At 36.6% G+C, this 20,116-nt stretch overlaps 2 protein-coding genes across 2 annotated transcripts in view; one reads left to right on the top strand and one right to left on the bottom strand.

Annotated features, from left to right (window-relative positions):
- Positions 1-552: 552 nt before the first annotated feature.
- On the top strand, positions 553-13,014 carry LOC109092196 (rho-related GTP-binding protein RhoA-D-like). The gene is made up of 5 exons (XM_042726474.1): positions 553-715; positions 7,790-7,947; positions 10,760-10,880; positions 12,172-12,302; positions 12,667-13,014. The coding sequence occupies exons 2-5, from the start codon at positions 7,792-7,794 to the stop codon at positions 12,838-12,840; spliced, it is 582 nt and encodes a 193-aa protein (XP_042582408.1). The 5' UTR covers positions 553-715; positions 7,790-7,791; the 3' UTR covers positions 12,841-13,014.
- A 1,442-nt stretch (positions 13,015-14,456) lies between these two features.
- Positions 14,457-20,116, bottom strand: part of LOC109092197 (putative helicase mov-10-B.1) — an 11,577-nt gene continuing 5,917 nt past the window's right edge. Inside the window, exons 9-22 of the mRNA XM_042726472.1 lie at positions 19,934-20,104; positions 19,598-19,745; positions 19,339-19,500; positions 18,863-18,966; positions 18,616-18,713; positions 18,424-18,522; positions 18,198-18,309; positions 17,996-18,113; positions 17,372-17,563; positions 17,115-17,177; positions 16,893-17,018; positions 16,122-16,210; positions 15,655-15,767; positions 14,457-15,581 (exon numbers count right to left, since the gene is read on the bottom strand). Of these exons, the coding sequence (XP_042582406.1) occupies positions 15,523-15,581; positions 15,655-15,767; positions 16,122-16,210; positions 16,893-17,018; positions 17,115-17,177; positions 17,372-17,563; positions 17,996-18,113; positions 18,198-18,309; positions 18,424-18,522; positions 18,616-18,713; positions 18,863-18,966; positions 19,339-19,500; positions 19,598-19,745; positions 19,934-20,104 (1,654 nt within the window). The 3' untranslated portion in view covers positions 14,457-15,522. The remainder of the gene's footprint in view (positions 15,582-15,654; positions 15,768-16,121; positions 16,211-16,892; positions 17,019-17,114; positions 17,178-17,371; positions 17,564-17,995; positions 18,114-18,197; positions 18,310-18,423; positions 18,523-18,615; positions 18,714-18,862; positions 18,967-19,338; positions 19,501-19,597; positions 19,746-19,933; positions 20,105-20,116) is intronic.

Below are 20,116 nucleotides of genomic sequence, written 5' to 3'. Positions count from 1 at the left end.
TCTATACCAACTCTTTGATTTTCTAAATCTTCCCTTAAACTCTCTTTAATCAAAGTACTGATCTTAATATGTTTGTGTCAGTAAAATATTCCTCCTCTCTCTCATCTGCCTTCTGCTCATATACCAGATCTCTGTGGTAATATTTACTTGAGACCAGCTTATTCATGCCTTTGCACATCACATATGAAATCTCTATTAATGAAAGAATTTAATTTGGACAACTTTAAAGCCGATTTTCTCAAAATTTTGATTTTTTTGCACCCTCAGATTCCAGATATTCAAATATTGTCCTATCCTAACAAACCATACAGCAATGGAAAGCGTATTTCATTTAACAAATTTGGCACTTATGACGGTTTATGTATTTATTTATTTTTATTTTTTATTTTTTTTATTTTTTTTTTTTGTCCAGGGTCACATATAGAATAGGAACTAGGCTAAAGAGCAGTGTGATTTGGTGGTATGTGGTGTATGGCTCTCCACAGCGATCAGAATGATGTCATTATTATCGGTGGCGGAGGGAGGGACCGCAGTGCTCCTCCTCCACCGGTCAACATTCAGCAGCGCAGCGGGCGACTGTGATTCCCATAACAGCGGGCGGGTCTTCTGTGAGTCGAGCCTCGTCTCTTAGCAATAATCGCGTGAAATTCTCCACATTGCGACTGAAACTTGGACGCGAGATCGACAGGGAATTTGAACCCCGCGAGAAAATAAGGTATTTGTGTTCCCATTTGCCTACATGACATCTTATTTGACATGTCGGACTTTAGGAATGTTGGTAGAAAACAAGTTTGCTAAGGCGGTGTGGGGAAAGTAACGTTAGGTGGTGGCTGTTAGTTTTCAGACGAGCTCGTTTGATGTTTTTACTGGCTCGCGTTATGTGTGAATTATGTCAGAGTTATAGTTTAAACCGACCTGGCAGTGTGACAGCAGTGAGAATTCACATTCACATGTCTTTCGTGAGTTATAGAGGTATTCAAAATGATACAAAACACATTTCCGAATCTTAAAGCTCCGCGCGAGTTTTGGTTATTCTTCGATACACTGCGAACTAATTAATTGTTTGCTCGCTGTTCGACGTGCCGTTTCTAGTCGTGAGTAAATCAGCTTCCTTCAGTCACGCAAGGGCGTTGCAGTCGACAGCGCTTCAGTTGTGTGCAAAACTTTTCCCCTAAACCCAGCCGAGCGACTAACTAACCTGTTGTTCCACCGAGGAGGCTGTCAAGATGACATGTCGGCTTGTCTTACAGCGCTGCCTTCTCAAAATGTGCCTTAGGCCAGAGCCTGTGTTCAGTTGGCAACCAAATGCTTGGATAAGATTAAGAAAGGCCTGATCTTTAATCCTTGAGGTGTTGTAGGCCATTTTACGCTCATTCAGATAGCCTTGAGCGACATTTCATACACAGATTTCAGTATTTTATATGATACAAGGGAAAACTGTTGTCTGCGTCAGAAGTGACAGTGTTCCCATGGTTCTGGAAAACCTAGAAATGTCAGGGAAAGTCAAAAGTTTAATTTTCCAGGCATGGGAGCTTTCTCATGGAAATTAAAGTTGTGAACGACTATGAAAATTTCTAATAGTCAGTCATTTTTCCTAGTTACACTCAGTATTTCTTTGACTGTAAATTGCTGTTGCTTCACTTCTCATTGGGTTCTCTATAAAATGATTTTAATAATCCCTATTCAGTCATCACAACTGGAAAATTCATGGAAATTCTTTGATTAGATAGAGAGGGTTATAATCTCACTTTATGAATAAGATATTTATAATGGTTAGCATGGGAATGAACTCTAGTTTCAACATCAAGACGTTTTTGTTCGAAGTTGTATGATTTTATATTTTTAGATTCTGAACTGTTCATAATTTTTTACTATTTATTTACAATTTTTTAAATGTATTACATTTTTGTTTTTTTGTTTTTTTACGCATAAAGTCCAGTTTGCATACCCAGAGCAACTCTATTAACACCATTTTAATTTGGGTTACTTGGGAAATTCAGTTGATGTTTTGAATCGCGTTTTTGATTTATTAATAAAACCTGGGGTTTACCTTACCTGAAGAGACTTTTAGGTTTTGTTTCATACAAGAATCACATATATATATATATATATATATATATATATATATATATATATATATATTATATATATATATATATATTTTTTTTTTTTTTTTTTTTTTTTAACTTAAATTGCTATATGAAATGATTGTCCGAGTCAAGTATGTAAACCCCCATCCTTGTGTTAGTCTTTAATGAACTTGTTAGCAACTTGGACTGCTTCAGTATTGATGTTTATGGTTTGACTTTTTGTAATTAATGTTGTAGGACATAAATTCAGAATCTTATCAACACCTTAAATTAGAAATAAAATGAAAAATGCTATTCAAAAACCAATAACACATGGCTCAAAAATGCCTAATTCTTATCCAGGTTTTATGACTACAAACAAAGCTGAACAAGTCTTTTAGAAAAATGTAGTTTGAAATACTTTCAGATATGTAGGACAGATATAAACGACATAATGTCTGCCACAAGTAGAATTAAAAGGCTATTAACAAAGCTTGTCTGGAAATGACAAGGACTGAGCACTGCCTAAATCCAAAGCTCATTAACTGTTGGTTTGCACCTTCTGTTTGTTCATTGTTTTTCTGATTATTTAATGCATTTTATATTGGAAGCGAGACAAAGTTGGTGTCAAGACAATTCATCATCCTGCTGATCTAATGACTGAAGACTAAATGACTGCAATAAAAATCACAAGTTTGATGATAAAACTCTTTTGCTGTTTTATGCAAAATATCAAAACTTTGAAAAAGCCTGCTCATGTAATAGTTTAGAGTCATGGCATAAATATATTATGCCTACAGGCATTAACAACACTCAGAGTCTGACCCCAGACTGAGATAAATGAGCTAATATGGATTGTAGGTTTGCTGAAAATGCCTCATTGACTGCTTTCAGACCAGCTCCGCATTACGAACTGCTCCCAGAATCCTCAGCCTGCTTCCGGTTGCATTAAGCTTCTGGCTGCCTTTGTCACCCTGCCATCTGGTGAACTTTGCCACACTAATGAAATGTATTCCTGGAGCAGAAATGCATTTTCAGGTCCACAACCCCTAAGGCACATACGCCATTTTATTTTTGAGTGACCATGTGGCGTCTTCGAGTCACAAGAGGACACACTGTCAAAACTTTCTGAGATAAGACACTAGTTAGTCCAAATTCCACAGCAGCCCCAAACTGAATCAAAATATAGTTGAATTACATGAGAAGACCTGGCAGTGAATTAGGAGAGAGGTTCTCCTACACACTCTGGACAAAGAAGGCAAACCAGGAAAATGTTATCATTGTTTACCTAAACCAGATCTCTTCAGTTTATTATCTTCAGCATTGATGAGGTGTTCATGAGGTCGTTGTGTTAGTCACAGTATCATATATAGGCCATCTGTCCCTCATGCCATAAAAAACATGATTTCATTCATCATATTTTTGTTTTGGTGGTTTTATGCCATTTTTAAAGTAAAGTTCTGTTGTTAAAGGGATGCTTCATCCAAAAATGAAAATTCTGTCATTTATTACTCACCCTCATGTCATTCCAAATCTGCAAGACCTTTGTTCATCTTCGGAACACAAATTAAGATATTTTGATGAAATCCGAGAGCTTTCTGACCCTGCATAGACAGCAGTGCAACTGACATGTTCAAGGCCCAGAAACATAGCAAGGATATTGTTCAAATATTTCATGTGACATCAATGGTTCATCCATAATTTTATGAAGCTACAAGAATACTTTTTGTGTGCATTTAACTAAGCAGAGCCAGAAAGCTCTTGGATTACATCAAAAATATCTTAATTTGTTTTAGTGAGATGAACAAAGGACCCATGAGCTTGTAACGACATAAGGGTGAAAATTAATGGCAGATAATTTATTTTCTCATGCTTTCTTGAGGAGATTTTGTGTCATTTTATATCACCAAGGAGTCAAACTGACATTTTTACAGTTCAACTTAAACTATAAAATGTTTCTAAAGTTGTCAGCCAACTGGCAAGTACAGTACTTTAGTTTTATCCATTCCGACAGTAAACTGCTGCTGCGTTCTATTTATGACGTACTGACACAAATTTCAAATTATTTTCAACGGTCGCTTTGTCGCGTCCAGTGTAGACACGGTGTATTAAAGGCAGGAATCTCTGTGTGTTTGTCTGTTTGCATTTTTATTATGTCTAGAATCCAATCGACTTCGTTCGTCCAATCGTTGCTGCGGACCCAAGGGAGTGCAGTGTCACATTTTGGTGCAGTATGGACACGCAACATGCTCAGAATTAATAAACTTTTAATAAACTACAGAACAGCGTGAGCCAGAAGCAGCGCCTCACAGGGTTTATATGCTCCGAGAACGGACGCTGCACTAGTGATACAATGCACACAGGTCTGATAAGAGCAATACTTTTAATATAGACAAATTATTATTAGGCTGGGCTACTGTACTTTTTTTATGACTGCCGTATACGCAAGTATTTTCCAAGCAAATTAAGAGCACGTTTTTATCATGTGTAAAATTACTGATTAACATAGGCAGCACGTTTTTTTTTTTTTCTTTTTCACTCCAACAATATATTATAGGCGTACTACTCACAGAACTTATTCTGGTCCAGCACTACACATTAGTTTTGGACTTTGATCAGTAAGCTCCTACAAACAGTTTTTTTGGAGACATATCAAGCGTTGGAGTTTGCATTTGAGCACTTTGCTCTGGTTTTGTAACCTTACAACCTTACTTTAGGCCATCGGGAGTATTTGTCTGTTAACTGCAATAATGTATTATATTGCAAGTTACTATGTAGTGAATGGAAAAACAGATGTGTTTGGGATTAGTTGGACAGTCCTCTCATCCTCAACTAGCAACTTGTTCTAGTTTCGTTACTAAAAATGATGTTTGTTTAAAATAACTTTGGGACTTGTCCAGATGTGTCACAGGAAGCATATTTAAGCCGGCGCTGTTCACATGGATTAGAGTTTCTCTCTTATTCTGCAAAGAACTTAGTCTTTAACAATAGTTCAAGGTATTTAAAGTTCCTTCAGTTTGCTTCTGTAACCTGAATTACCTGTATTTGTGTACTTATCTTTTGTCAATAATTGTAAAAACATTTTTCAGATGACTCATTTGAGTGTTTTGAACAAATGAATCACTACATTAGTTAAAGGTCTATTTACAGGAAGATGGAAAACAGCAGGGAATTCCATGCATTTCAGACTCTGCTACGTAAGCGATATGATGCTTATAAGGCAACGGTCCATGGTCGTGATGTCTGAGGCTGAGGCTATCTCAGAAATGGCTTTCTCAGATCAAACAGGTCACACACCTTTTTTTAAGCAGTGTTGTGTAACATTTAAAATAACGAAACCCTCTTGTCAGAAAGAGACAGGTTAGTTATGAAAGTTAGGATTGTTAGTTGTGTTTGGTTGTCAAAGTTACTATATTAACTTCTTTTGATAATTAAATATGAATTAACATGTACAGAATTATGTTATTGTTTCATTCAGTTTTTTAAAAAACATTTATAAATATTATATATGTGTGTGTTAGTGTTGGGCGATATGGTGATTTTTCAAATCGTCATATCGTCAGCCCGTGAGATCGACGATACTCGATATTATCATGCATGGGTGGAGCGAGAGAGACTCTCTGTACTTGTCATAGCATAACTATTTGGTGTTTTAAACCACGCAGGTGCGCGAGAGTGAGCCTATGGAATCAACAATAATCGAAAAAATATACTTTCAAATATACGAGCCCGAAGCAACCCCAACAGAAACGAATGAGTTGTATTGTTGCATAATTGTGTAATTGTGGTATTTTAGTGAGGGCTCGTTTAAAATATTGTACATATATAGGCCGTTCAGATTACTTGTTAAAGTGCAATGAAATACCTTATATCTGCAGACGATGTAGGCTACGTCTGTTTGTGGATGGAGACTTCTTCACCGGCTACAGGCTGTATTATTATAATTATATAATCAATAATTCTTACTGAGTTTTATTGAACTTTGCTTTTTCTTTATAAAATAATACTTCAGAAATGTTCTGTATAGTATCACATTAGAGCACCAAATTCATATGATTTAGTCAATTTCTTTTCTCCAGTAATTTCTTTTTTTATATAATTTTTTGAGCTTTTTATTCCTTTATCGTTTAGACAGGACAGTGGAGAGATGATAGGAAAGTATTGGGTAGAGAGAGGGACCCGCATAGGACCTCGAGATGGGACTCAAACTCGGGTCGCCGTGAGCACAGTTGCGCTGTATATGTCGGCGCACTAAGCATGAGGCTATCGGCGCCGACACTCCAGTAATTTCTAGTCTTCCCTGTGCTCTCTCTCTTTTAGTAGAAAGTAGAAACTAAACCCCTTGTGTTTCCCATGGCTGGATGAAGCTTCATGTGAGAGAGACAGAAACCCAGGCCAAACTAAAAATAAAGTTCTTTCTGTTCCTAGGAAGCACAATCTGATGGAGGCGTGTTGATAAGTGGTCGTGTTAACATACGCCCAGACAGTGGATAAGAGTGTGAGATTACTAAGGAAGGATAGATGAGCATTGTGCGTCTTGGAAGGATATGCACAGCTGTGCTTTCCTACTGGCACACATTCATCATGGATGCGGGACAAATCTCCTTCATCACCCACATAAAGACCCAAGCACGACCTCTCTCACTTCTTCCCCAGAATTATCACACTACCACTGGCTCCTATAAGCAAGCGAGTTAGTGTGGAAATTGATGTTGGTGATCAAATGCATGACAGATTAATGTGATAATACATGCTCCTCAGAGATCTTGCTAAGTTGATTATGAATAAATGCTTTCCTCTTCTGACAAACTGACAACTTGCAATTTATAGTGCGAATTGATTTGAACTGTGTAATCAGAGTCCAAAATGAACACTCGAAAAATGGCAGATGTGACTAAAATTGGGTTTGCTGAGTAAGCGCGACATACTACGAGGTTGAACTCAAACTAAGAACATTGTATGCGATTAAAATAAAAGATGATTGTCTGAAAGATGTTGACAGGTTTGGTTGGGTTCAGAAGCCTTTGTGTGTATTTTGATGTGTGTTTTGTAGCCCATGTGGATCATGTCTGCAGGGTGAGTTTGGTATCAGCTTCATGTTAAACAGATGTTCATATCATGTTTACTTACAAATGTTTTCCTCATCTGCTTTTGATTCAGAAGCGTTCATGTGCCTTCAGGTCTGTTTTCTGTTATGGTGCACAACATATGGCTGAATGATAAAGAAAACATTGGGCTACAATTAAAAGAAAGAGCCACAGAAGTTATTTTGGTATTGCATTGGATGACCAATCAAAGGCTGTTGTGGTTTTGTGTTGAATTTTTGAAGAATTTCCTGGCCACTCTTATAAATAATGAAAGTGAATCTATGAAGCTGTTTCTTGGAAAACACCATAAACGTATCCTAAAAGTGATCAAAATATGACTTCTGAATAAATAAGATGGTTTGAAGTCACTAACAGATGGAAATTTCTTGATCTTCTTTCATGAGAGTATGGATTGATGCATGAAAGAATCATTTAGGCCAGTTTTGTGAACTGATTCTTGGAAAAAGATCCAAATCAAAAGAACAGTTTGGTTGCAGTGAGTCTTTTTGGACTGGAACCCAACATGTTTTATATTTTACATTGAACTTTTATTTTCCAAATTTAAAAGTAAAAGAGTCTTTTTATGACATGGAGCCATTTGTTGTTATACCGAATCTTATTTTTCCCCCCCAGGTATGGCAGCTATCAGGAAAAAGCTGGTGATCGTGGGAGATGGAGCGTGTGGGAAGACCTGTCTCCTCATAGTGTTCAGCAAAGACCAGTTTCCGGAAGTCTACGTGCCTACTGTGTTCGAGAACTACATTGCAGACATCGAAGTCGACAGCAAACAGGTTGGTATTGATTCTTGGTCGCCTTCAAACCCCCACAGCCTGTTTTTGTACAACTCTTCTCAACAATATTTCCAGTCCTTGAGGTTAGGGTTGGTTTTGAAAAACTCTGATTGTGAAAGCCAAGCTGAGATCTGTCAGCAAACGAACAAGTTGTGAGTTTTTTTTTCCAGTTTATATTCCTTAGTCAGTTTTACCGTCTTGTTCATTCTGAAACCAGCGAAGAATCTGTGAACGTTGTTGTCATTTGTTATTTTAGTGTGATGACAGTATATCCTCTATAGATACATTATCCAGATGTTTATTCAAACAATAAAGCTAGCAAGTGTAAAATAATAGTCATTGTTTTGGAACAGTGTTGATATTGTGAACTAAACATATTAAAAACTATTTTCCGTAATTAAAAAAAAAATGTAAAAAACAATCAGTCATTCGTAAAAAATAGTAATGTTGCCTTGATGACTAGCTGAAATAAAATAGGTTTAAGTATTAAAAGTAAAACAAAAATAAACAGAAATAATGGAAAAAAATACACACACACACACACACACAAAAAAAGCACATTTTGCTAATTAAAAAGTAATTGTTTTGGAACAGTGTTGAACTTAAACTATTAAAATCGATCAAATCAGATTAATAAACAGTATATAAATTTTATGATAAATAGTAAATAAATACTTTAATAGTATATAAATAATAACAAGATAAAAATAATTAGCCCATAGTTCTGACGTTTTGCAGTTCTGGCCGCTCCGAAATCTAAAGTGGACTCTGCAAAACAGGAAATGGCTGTTCTCTCTGGTTTCCTGACTGGACTCAAGATATCCCGCCCCCTGTTGCTGTGACTCGCCAACCCTCTATAGCATGATTAAACAGACCACTTCATTTCCTGTGATGGAAGAGGGTTTTTTTGGGGGGGGAAGGTGGGCTCATTCTGTTTCTCCAGCACAGGAAATGTTAAAGTTAAGGAGCAGGATGGCATCTCTTTTAAACCCCCTTGCTCTCTCAGCAGTGTTACGCTGCTTAGTTTGTCAAAATATAGAAGCTTCCCAGTGGCGATAGAGCATAAATCTTTCCGTTCTTTGGGGAAAAAAGACATTTGTCTTCATAATCTTTCTTCAAAATGTGGTCTGCAACCGATATGACGTTCATTTTTGGCTGATGCAACGCATGTACACGCTTTGAAAACAGATGATTATGCTTTAGAGCTTCAGATCAGTGCACATGGATGGAAAAAATAGTCTGGTCTCTGAGTGAATAGAGGAAAGGTTGTGTAATGATGTGGCATCAGGCTCAAGATATGACTCAGCGATGCTATGAAGCCTCATTGCTGAGCTTCAGTCCTACAGGAGAGCAGAAGGGATGGAGTTTAATTCTCTTTAATCAGTCGTTCAACTATTTCAGTTCATTAGTCTTGTTGTGATTGGATAAGGCAAGCCTTGCTGTGGCTCTGTACAGATATGTGAGGGAGGAGTGACATATGCAAAGGATTGATACTTCTAAGTTCATCTGCATTTTCCTTAAGGATCTACAGTATATCTGAGACCACATCACTGCTGGTGGATAAATGTTTTTTAGATTATCAGAATTAATCTGACATTGAAAACAGATCAAGGTTTTCCATGAAAAGTAAAAACACCTTAAAAATTTAGATATTAAAAAATATTTGAAATTGTGTTTGATAAATAATTTATTCTTAAAGGGATCCTCCACCCCAAAATGAAAATTTTGCTATTAATCACTTACCCCCATGTTGTTCCAAACCTGTAAAAGCTTTGTTCGTCTTCAGAACATAATTTAAGATATTTTGGATGAAAACCAACTGTGACTGTCCCATAGACTGCCAAATAAATAAGTGTCAAGGTCCAGAAAAGTATGAAAGACATTGTCAGAATAGTCCATCTGCCATCAGTGGTTCAACCGTTATGTTATGAAGCGGCGAAAATACTTTTCGTAAGCAAAGAAAACAAAAATAATGACTTTATTCAACAATTCCTTTGTCAACAGTCTCCTCTGTGTTTCTCCATATCACCATATGCTGCGTATGCTTTTCTGTATCAGCCGCACCACAAGGATGCGCTGTTTCTACGTGTACTGTATTTAGCTTTGATTTGAAAGAAAGCAGCGCATCAGTGCGGCTGATTCAGAAGAGCATACGCAGCGCGCGGTGATATGGAGAGACACAGAGGAGACCGTTGACAAAGGAAATGTTGAATAAAGTCGTTATTTTTGTTTTCTTTGCTTACAAAAAGTAAGTCTACGGGACAGTCACAGGCCTCCCGGTTTTCATCCAAAATATCTTAAATTGTGTTCCGAAGACGAACAAAGCTTATACGGGTTTGGAACGACATGGGGGTAAGTGATTAATGACAAAATTTTCATTTTGGGGTGGAGTATCCCTTTGAAGTTGGTTTTAAGGTCATTTTAATATTTGAAAGTTTTGTATGTATAATTTTTGAAATTTTTTTTGATTTTTTTTTTTTTTTTTTTTTTTTTTATATTTTTTAAAAATATATTTAAAAATTGTAGATAAAAATTGTACATGAACATTTCCAACTAGCCAACTTAAGCCAGAACATTTTCTATTACGAATGTGTAATGCTTATTTTGCCTAATTTCTTGGGTTTTGCATTGCCTATTCAGACAATGTTTATATCGTATTAAAATGTATATTAAGTGCACTTCTGCTTTTGTGTAACTTTTTTGATTGCAATTAGTCATGATGTGAAGTCCAGCATGCTGTACAGATCATAAAAGGCTTTGACTAGCTGTCACAACTGAGCTTTGACTCATTCGGTCCAATTATGATCCACAGGTGGAGCTGGCATTGTGGGACACAGCAGGACAGGAAGACTACGATCGTCTGAGGCCTCTGTCTTACCCAGACACAGATGTCATCCTCATGTGTTTCTCCATAGACAGTCCCGACAGTTTAGGTAATGCGATTTCCCGAAAACCCAGAAATCTTGATCATATCTTTTATTTTGGCTCATCCTTATTTAGGTCAAGGACTTTCTTACTGGAAAAAAGGATTCACTGAGTCATCACTGTATGCAGGAAGTTCCTGTGTTTTGTCTAAGAGCCGAGGCGCATTATCATAACTCCTGTGTCCATGACATCACTCTCCTTTATCTCCACCAGCTTCCCGAAGAAACATCCTGGTTGGGAAGCTTGAACAAATTCAACTCATGCTAGCATTGTATAAAAGTTATCGCAGGCAGTTCTGAGATTATTTGTCAGAATTCAGCCGCATGACTCAGCAGAGTTCATAAGATCATTATTACATAAAAATGTCAATGAATATAATTCATCCAGCAGTGAAATGAGTGTTGGAATGGAACCACCATTATTCTTCTGAGACTCTAAACATGAATTACTTCTCAATAATAGAATTGGATTTATTGAGACAAATCGCTTATTTCACTCATACTTTATTTGGGTCACATTCACATTAAAAAACAACATTCTATAAGACCATATATAAGTATTATTTAACCTTTTCATGTTTTTTGACCCATTTGGGTCACATTCATTTTGACATATATTTTTTTTTTTCAATATTTTTTTATTTTGACCCATATTTTTATTTCACCATAGTTTTATCTTCATACAGTACCTACAGTTTGGAACGTTATATATATATAGATATATATATGTATATATATATATATATATATATATATATATCAAAGACATACCTGTTGTATACCTCAAAGTATATATATATATATATATATATATATATATATATATATATATGTATATATGTGTGTGTGTGTGTGTGTGTATATTTGTGTATTGTGTGTGTATATATGTATTTGAAATTTATTGAATTAAAAATTTTTACATTTATATAAATTTTAGATATATTTTCTCATTACATTATGATTTTTATTTTTTTAATTGATGTACATGATGTACATTTTATATCAATAATCCACTTTTTCATTTTTTACAAAAATACTAATGTCCATATACTAATACTAAATACTATACTAATACTAAAGTATACTAAATACTATGTACATTTTCTGTATATATGTGCGTGTAAATATTTTCACGTATATTTACAAGCTTGGAAACACCATCTTATGTTACTTTTTATTATTATTTAATGTATATCTGTATATAAATTATTTATTATACTCGTTGTATAGCATTTCCAATGTGTTTCTTTTTTTCTTCATTTGAATGAAATCAATCTTGAACGTGTGTGTGATCTCTCAGAGAACATTCCAGAAAAGTGGACGCCGGAGGTGAAGCACTTCTGCCCCAACGTTCCCATAATCCTCGTGGGCAATAAGAAGGATCTGCGGAACGATGAACACACACGGAGAGAGCTGACTAAGATGAAGCAGGTGTGTTCCCGGGGCCGGCTGCACCTCCACTATGGAGAGTCCAATTAAAAAGCTCTTAGCAGCCAGAATTACTGCCACTCTAGAAGCCCTGATCTTTATCATTTGTCAAACTCATCGCACAATCAGTCCAACCTCTAATAACCAATGACTGATGCCCCCCATTTGATGTGTCAGCGATAGTGTTCGGTAATCTGTGCAAACAGCCTCTGTTAAATCGATCCATTTAGTGAGCAAAATTAACATCATATGTCATAAGTCGGACAGACAGTGCTGCACAATTCTGACGTCCATCATTCAGTAACAGTAATTCGGTTTTAAATCTTATTGCATGTAATGATTCAGTTCCAACTCCTCTGTTTTGCAGGAGCCAGTTAAACCAGAGGAGGGCAGGGATATGGCCAACCGCATTAGCGCATTTGGCTACCTGGAATGCTCAGCTAAAACTAAGGATGGCGTGAGGGAAGTTTTTGAAATGGCCACCAGGGCAGCGCTACAAGTCCGCAAGAGGAAGAAGAGGAGCGGGTGCTTGCTGTTGTGAGAGAGTCTTTTCCAGAATGATCTAAATAATGACCAGGAAATACCAAACTCCACAAAAAAAAAAAAAAAAAAGTTTTTGACCAAACAACATAAATACACTGGACTGTATGTCACATTTCATGCAAACCAACAGGTGGGAAATGGAGGAATGTGAATAAAATATGCATTTAATGGACAGAGGCTGTGCAGAAAGGCAGGTTAGATCAATATATGATATGTCTTGATTTAGTTTTTCCTTATGGCACAATGTTTTTGTGAATATAGTCATTTTTTTTTATTGTACTATGTTTTTAATGTTAGAGATGTTTTTTGTAACGGTATTGTTTTTTTTGCACATTTATCAATCGACTATTATAGCTAAGTCTGGTTTTCATATTATTGTAATCGAAATTAATATAACCATATAGAAATATCTTAATAACACAGAATTTGGTAATAAAATCAGTGCCTTCATCACCATTCCCTCCACTATTTGAATGTACTCTAGTAAAGTGCTAGTTTTGAGCTTCTCTGTGACTTTACACACTTTTCTAGTAGTGAGAAATCATGTATTTAAATGTATTTAGGTAATATTGAGTATATCTTTCAGTCCCCAAATAAATAGTAATTACGTGCACTTCGAAGCCTCAGTCAGATCTAAAGCCAACAGCCAATTTGGAAAGTGACGCATTTCATTTGTATTATCCTATTTGTCCTCCACACATGCATAAATGTACATGCATGCACTTGGAGCTCTAAACTGGTTGAACCTGCCTTGAATATCTGGGCTGAGCTCATGCTGTCACATAATCTGACTGTATTGTCCTCCTGCAAGTATTGTTAAAGCAAACTTTAAATTTTTTAAGTTGTAATCACTTATTAGGTTTCTAGCACTGCAAAACGTCAAATAAATACACTGATGATAGCTAGCAAATGTGTACTAGTTAGAAGAGGCTTTGAGTGCCTTTCCTTTTCCACAGAATTGTGTGTTTAGTTAGGTCTTTAATGCGTTTGGTTTGAGAAGAACGTTTATGTGCATGCACACGTTTTGTCGAGATCAGTGTTGTAATGTTTCATGCCAGTAAAGTAAAGAGGTGTTAGGGCAAACCGGGTTTTGAGAATAACCGTAGTTAATTATACATAGTGCTTCTAAAATAGATCTGTAGCTTTCATTCGCTGGTGTAGAATACATGTCACTTCCACTGCTGTCCCCTGCTGGTGCCATGATATGCCTGACATGAGGTAAATTAGCAACGCTACATAAATCCGCCCCCGTGTTTCCTGTCTGTGTTGACTGTTTGAACGAGTGCTGAATTCATTAGCATGGTGTATCTTGGTTTCCCTCGTCTGCTAATGTAAAATAAGAGGGTGAAAAGCACAAAAAGATGTCAAGGTGTCCTGGGTCATATTTCCGCCCATAAATAAAAAAAAATGTAAAAATAAAATAAAATCTTCCTTGTTTAGGTCCATCAGAAGCACATAGAACATGAAACTAACCATCTGTATAATTCTTGAACACCTGGAACACTATGACAATGATTTCTAAGTTATTAAACTGGGAATTATTAAAACACTGACTAATGCACAAGGAATATCCCATTAGACCAAGTACAAATTAAACAGTACCTGCTAATAAAAGAGGAAGATGTTCTTTAGCTTTTTTATTTTTTCTCATTGTACTGATTTGTGAAATCCTCTATGCAGATGTGAGAACAGACCCATAACCGTTGTGAAGTCGTCGTCTGCATGAGTAAATTACTACAGTGACCAGTCTTAGCATACAGAGCTCCTCTTTGGACTCTGAGATCAATCTGCTGTGTGTTCATATGGTCTCTTCCTTTTTTCTGGAAGTATTAAATATGATTTATTAATCCAGATTTTTACGAGCGCTCACAGTAACAATGCTTTGTAAACGGGACTAGTAGTAATTGTTTGAATGAAGTGAAACCAACCTATGTTAATAATAAACTATTTTTTCGAAACAAAACTGTTGCATTTTTTTTTTTTTTTATGAAATTAAATAAATTTTACAAATGCTGGACCATTTAATGTTGAAAAAAAATATTATTTTGCAAAGTTTTCCAAGTCTTTTCTGCTTCATTTTTAAGAAAAACACAAATCAATACCACCATAACCACAAAGCCATGCATTCCATACAATATTCTAATCATAACACCATAATAATAATAATAATAAAAACAATTCTATAAAGTTCATCTAAAAATAAAAAAAACTAAAGGCTAAAGATATACAGTATACTGGCATAATTTGCATTGACAATTTGTTTAATGACTACGAAAGTATTGTTTTTATATTATTTTAATAGCCATTTAAATTAGTGCTAACAAGCATTTGAAATAAGTAAATCTGCATTTTCAGTGATAAAGAAAAATAAAACATTTCTGTATTAAAGAAATTAAGCATTCATAAAAATAGTGTTGACTAGTGAAAGCGATAATGCGACTGATCTTTAATCTACGTCAGGTTGCACAAGTGCTACAATCTCTCCAGTTTTAACTCAGTAGTGTATAAACGGACTGTTTTGCTGAATTACCAATTGAATCATTCATCTGCATTGTTTTACTGGCAGAAATCAGCAATAAAATGAATCTGTCAATACTGCTTTACTGATAAAAATAAATCAAATTCCCATTTGCTCTGGATGTAAGCTGATGGTCTCATCTGATTGTTGTAAATCTGGTCCTTACTGCTCAGATCCCCACTCTGGATGCATATGCTGCTGTACTGGGCTCTCATCTATATCTAGACACAAATGCAAAAATGAGTCGTACGAGCACATAATATAGTTCTGAAAGTGTTACATAATGCTGCATACCATCAGAGCTGATTTTTAAAGATGCCAGCCGGCTGACCATATCCTCCTCTCCTTCTGCGTCCTTGTAGTCGAAGCCAGTGTAGCCCTGCTCGAGCTCACAGTACTGGATAAACCTACACAAACAAATACACATTAACGAACTAGTCCATACAGACTATCAGTGTGACAACCATTACCTGAAATGAAACAGAACTCATTCTACTTTCAAATCCACAAACAAAGAAAATCAAGTATCAATCACAGTCCAAAACTGGTGTGTTGTACTGGAAGAAAAACTGAGATTTTTCTCTTGGGCATATGGCCAGTGTAAAGCGAGGTCATTGTTTTGCATAAGAAATGCTAATATGGCATGTTATAAAAGACGCTGGCAGCCAATCAGATGGTTTGTAAGTTCAAAATGGTTTGTAAGTGGCCTGCGGGTGTTAAGACTATTTGGCATTGGGTATGTTTAGAGGAACATACATTACCTCTGCCAAGTAGGATCCTTGCTTAGGATGACTGGGTTTCCCACCACAATGAGCAAGGCTTTGGCTCTGGTCATGGCCACATTAAACCTCTGTAGGCAACAGAAGGGCTTTACTACAGGATGGCATCATTTCTCTAATCTAAGTCCAAACAGATGGTCAGAAACATGTGTCTGACCTCTACTGCTCTGATTATGAGCTTCTGTGATAAACTTTTCAACTTTTATTCTTGTAGCTAAAACAACTGCTATTCAGTTCCACAAATGCAAACGCAGTAGCTCTTGTTCAGACTATATAAACTTACACTGGGTCATTGTGATTATTTTAAACAAAATGTATTAGTTTATTCAGCCAGGATGGATTAAATTGATCAAAAGTGACAGTAATATTATTTCTGTTCATTAAAGAATCCTGAAAAAATGTATCACGGTTTCTACAAAAATATTGAGCAGCACAACTGTCTTCAAGAATCTTTTTTATAATAATAATGTTGATAATTGTTTTTTGAGGAGATGATTATTGTGTTATGATTTCTAAAAGATCATGTGACACTGGAGTAATGACGTAGAAAATTCAGCTTTGCTTCACAGGAAATAATTACATTTTAAAATATATTAAAATAGAAAACATCTATTGTAAATTGTAATAATATTTCATCATCAACATCTTCCTAAACCCTGAACAGTAATGAATATGTAGATATACTTGATTTACTGCATTACAAATGGCAATAAGATGTATAACCAACTTATCCAATAGAAATGAACTACAGACCTTCTCATTTGAGAGGAAGCCAATGTTGAAGTCTTGGTCCATCTTGACATAGCTGACGCTACTACGGACAGTAGAGACTATGATGACTTTTCTCTCTTGCCCCTGAAACTCTTCCACTGACCCCACCTACAAGAACCAAATAACCAACAGCAAAAATGACTCATAAATGAGCTCGGAGAGGGAGAAAAAAAAAAGATAAATAAATCAAATTCACAGGCCAACCTTGATGTCTTTCCAATTGTTCAACTCTGCCACAGTGTTCAGAGCTTTCCGAATTTTTTCCACCTAAAATCAATAAAAAATCTTTTGTTAAAGAGTAAAGAGGGGTATTTAGTTCTAATATTTTTGAATAACTTTTTCAGTGCATAATATAGCTATAAAAAGTGTTTAATCAAATGTTAAGACTTTTTGCATTTATTCATTATTCATTATTAATTGAATATTTTTTTTTTTAGTTCTATATCCATTCTCAGTCATGCCTGTTTCCTGTAAGGAGTGATAATGCCAATGTCACTGGTGCTGAGTTTTGGCAGACCCTTCTTGCCCTGCGTTTGAATGAGCTTGTTGAGGTAGCTGACGATGACCTCGATCTCAGTCACGTTGAAGAATGAAGGACTGTTGGCCTCCCTTTCATCTTTCCCCATCACTCCATGAAACACGACAGGAAATCCCTGTTCATTACAGAAAGGAGAAAAGTGCTTTATTCACTCACTCATTGTACAACATTTGCACCTTCTACACATACTTTAACACACATATAATACCTAGATAACACAACTACACTCTTAAAAATAAAGGTTCTTTGATAACATCTATGGTTCCATGAAAAACATACATGGAACCTTTCAAGGTTCCTAATAATGGAAAAAGATTCTTTAGATTTAAAAATGGTGCTTTTAAGAACTGTTTACTGAAAGGTTCCTTAGGGAACCAAAAATTAAACCTTAAATTTTAAGAATTAAAAAAACAAGATCACACTGATTTACATACTTCACAGTCACAGTGTGTTCAGTATATTTTGGTTCTGATTCTGTTTAAACATCCAGTTATTTACAAAACCAGCACATGTCAAACAAAAAAGTTTTTGTGTTGTGGTCTGGTACCGTCTTAGGGAGATGCTCCCAGCAACAGAAGGCTTCCCGCTCCATCTGGTTTGCAAACACCTGCAGTTCATTCTCATAGAAGAGCTCGTTGGGGATCTTGAGGATGGCGGGATGAGATCTGGCATGGAGCGAGACGAACTTGACAATAAGTGATCTGTCATCACTTTTGACATTAAAAATGGATGAGAGATAATATTAGAACCTGTAGTTGCGCAGAAGTTTGGTGACGAAGCGGGTGTCAAATCCAGAATGACCATCCTGGCTCTTCTGATAGAGAGCGTTCTGTGTCATCAGCCTCTCCAGGAGGGACTGACCTGTTTCATATGAAATGCTATTAAAAATATAATTTTAGGACTGAACTACAGCTGAGTTTAAGAAGAAGAAATAAATACAAAATATAATGGAAGTCATGAAACATCTTTGAGTACCCAGTCCATGTAGTTGTGCCAGTGGAGATCTCAGAACGGGGCCCAACTGCTTCGGGTCTCCGGCCAAAACCAGCTGGCCCTTCTCAGGGTCGAGCAAACCTTGGGCAGAGATAGAAAGCACAGTGTAGAAATGAACAATCTGTTCTTCTAATTCTAGTTCTCCATCTCCTCTCCCAACCTTTCCTCATTTACCCGCGATCCCGATGATACACTCAGGCTCCATGGCTTGTCCGGCCTCATCTATGAAGATGTGTGTGAAGTGACCCTTACCAACACCTCCTGTCACGAGTCTGAAGAACACACAATTTTTAGCCAGCAGAGCAGAACATCCCAGCTAACACAAAGTAAATGGAGAGAATATGACAGGACTATTATGGTACTGCACACAGCCAGAATGGACCAAGTCTCAGCTGCTATATTAGTGTTACGACTGCTGTACCTTCCTGCGGTGACCAGAGTAACAACAATGACACTGTAGTCCATCAGAGCTTGTCTAGATGGGAGCAGGAAGCTGTCCTGAGCCTCATTCCAGTTACTGTGTTTCTGTAGGGAACAGATATAAGAATTTTATATATATATATGGATGGATGGATGGATGGATAGACAGATAGATATTACATATTAAAAAAAATAACATTACATTTATATATTATAATGTATTCATGATATTTACATATATAATATCAATTATAATTCATTTTGTATTATATATTGTAAATATTATTATTACATTATAATTCATATAATATTATAACGAAAGGTCAAGTGCATTGGGGTAGAGTATTCTGCGCAGTGTGCTGGTGTTACCATCTACATAATCCATGCATCCTTTTGTGTATGATCTATACTACATACCAAAATATGAGTAATGGTAGTAAGTCATTCCAGACTCTCCCCATGTATATGATGTCTTACCAGCAGTTTCTGGGGTAAAGTGCGTGGGTCTCTACTGGGGGCACAGAGTCGGTAGAGGCGATGGCCATCCACATATCCTAACAATCTCTCACACAGAAGGTCACAGGCACTGTTTGAGGGAGCGCAGGCCAAGATATGGGTTGTAGCCTTGGATTTATTCACCTGGAAGCAATTAACAAACACAAAGGCATGTGTCACGTGGCTGTTTAAGCACATGTAATAAGCACATGAATGAAGTAGTCCTTATGATTGCCTTTACCTGCTTTATGGCTTCCACCACTGTGACAGTTTTGCCTGTGCCAGGGGGTCCAAAGATCAGGTAAGGTGCTGGCTTGGATGTGCCTGACAGGATGTGCTGCACTGCCGCCTTCTGCTCAGGGTTGTTCTCTAAATCTTTATTGAACATGCTGGAGGAAAAACAACAAAAGGTTTGATAAAAACACACATAATTGCTTTCCTTATTTTATACAGGGAAACAAACAGCTCAGGTTACAGTATCTTTGTGTTCCTATCATCATCATCTCAGAGGACATTCCTAACATATGTGCATGTGCGGATGTACTGTAGATGTGTGTGAGTGTGTGTGCATGCAGACCTGAGGTCTGGTAGTGCAGTGTGTCCAGTGCCCTTATCAGAGGGGAACAGCACATCTCCCAGTCCGTGCTGACCAGCGAGCTCCACTGCCCTGTGCTGAAGCCTTATGGGGAAGCGATTGATGTTGAACTCCACATTGAACTTCATATTGCTGACAAACTTCTGGAGAAGCCTACAAACACAG

Source organism: Cyprinus carpio, chromosome B6 (genome assembly GCF_018340385.1).
Source record: "Cyprinus carpio isolate SPL01 chromosome B6, ASM1834038v1, whole genome shotgun sequence".
Classification (NCBI taxonomy): domain Eukaryota; kingdom Metazoa; phylum Chordata; class Actinopteri; order Cypriniformes; family Cyprinidae; genus Cyprinus; species Cyprinus carpio.
Note: the sequence above shows the minus strand (reverse complement) of the source record. Positions and strands in the feature narration are given on the sequence as shown.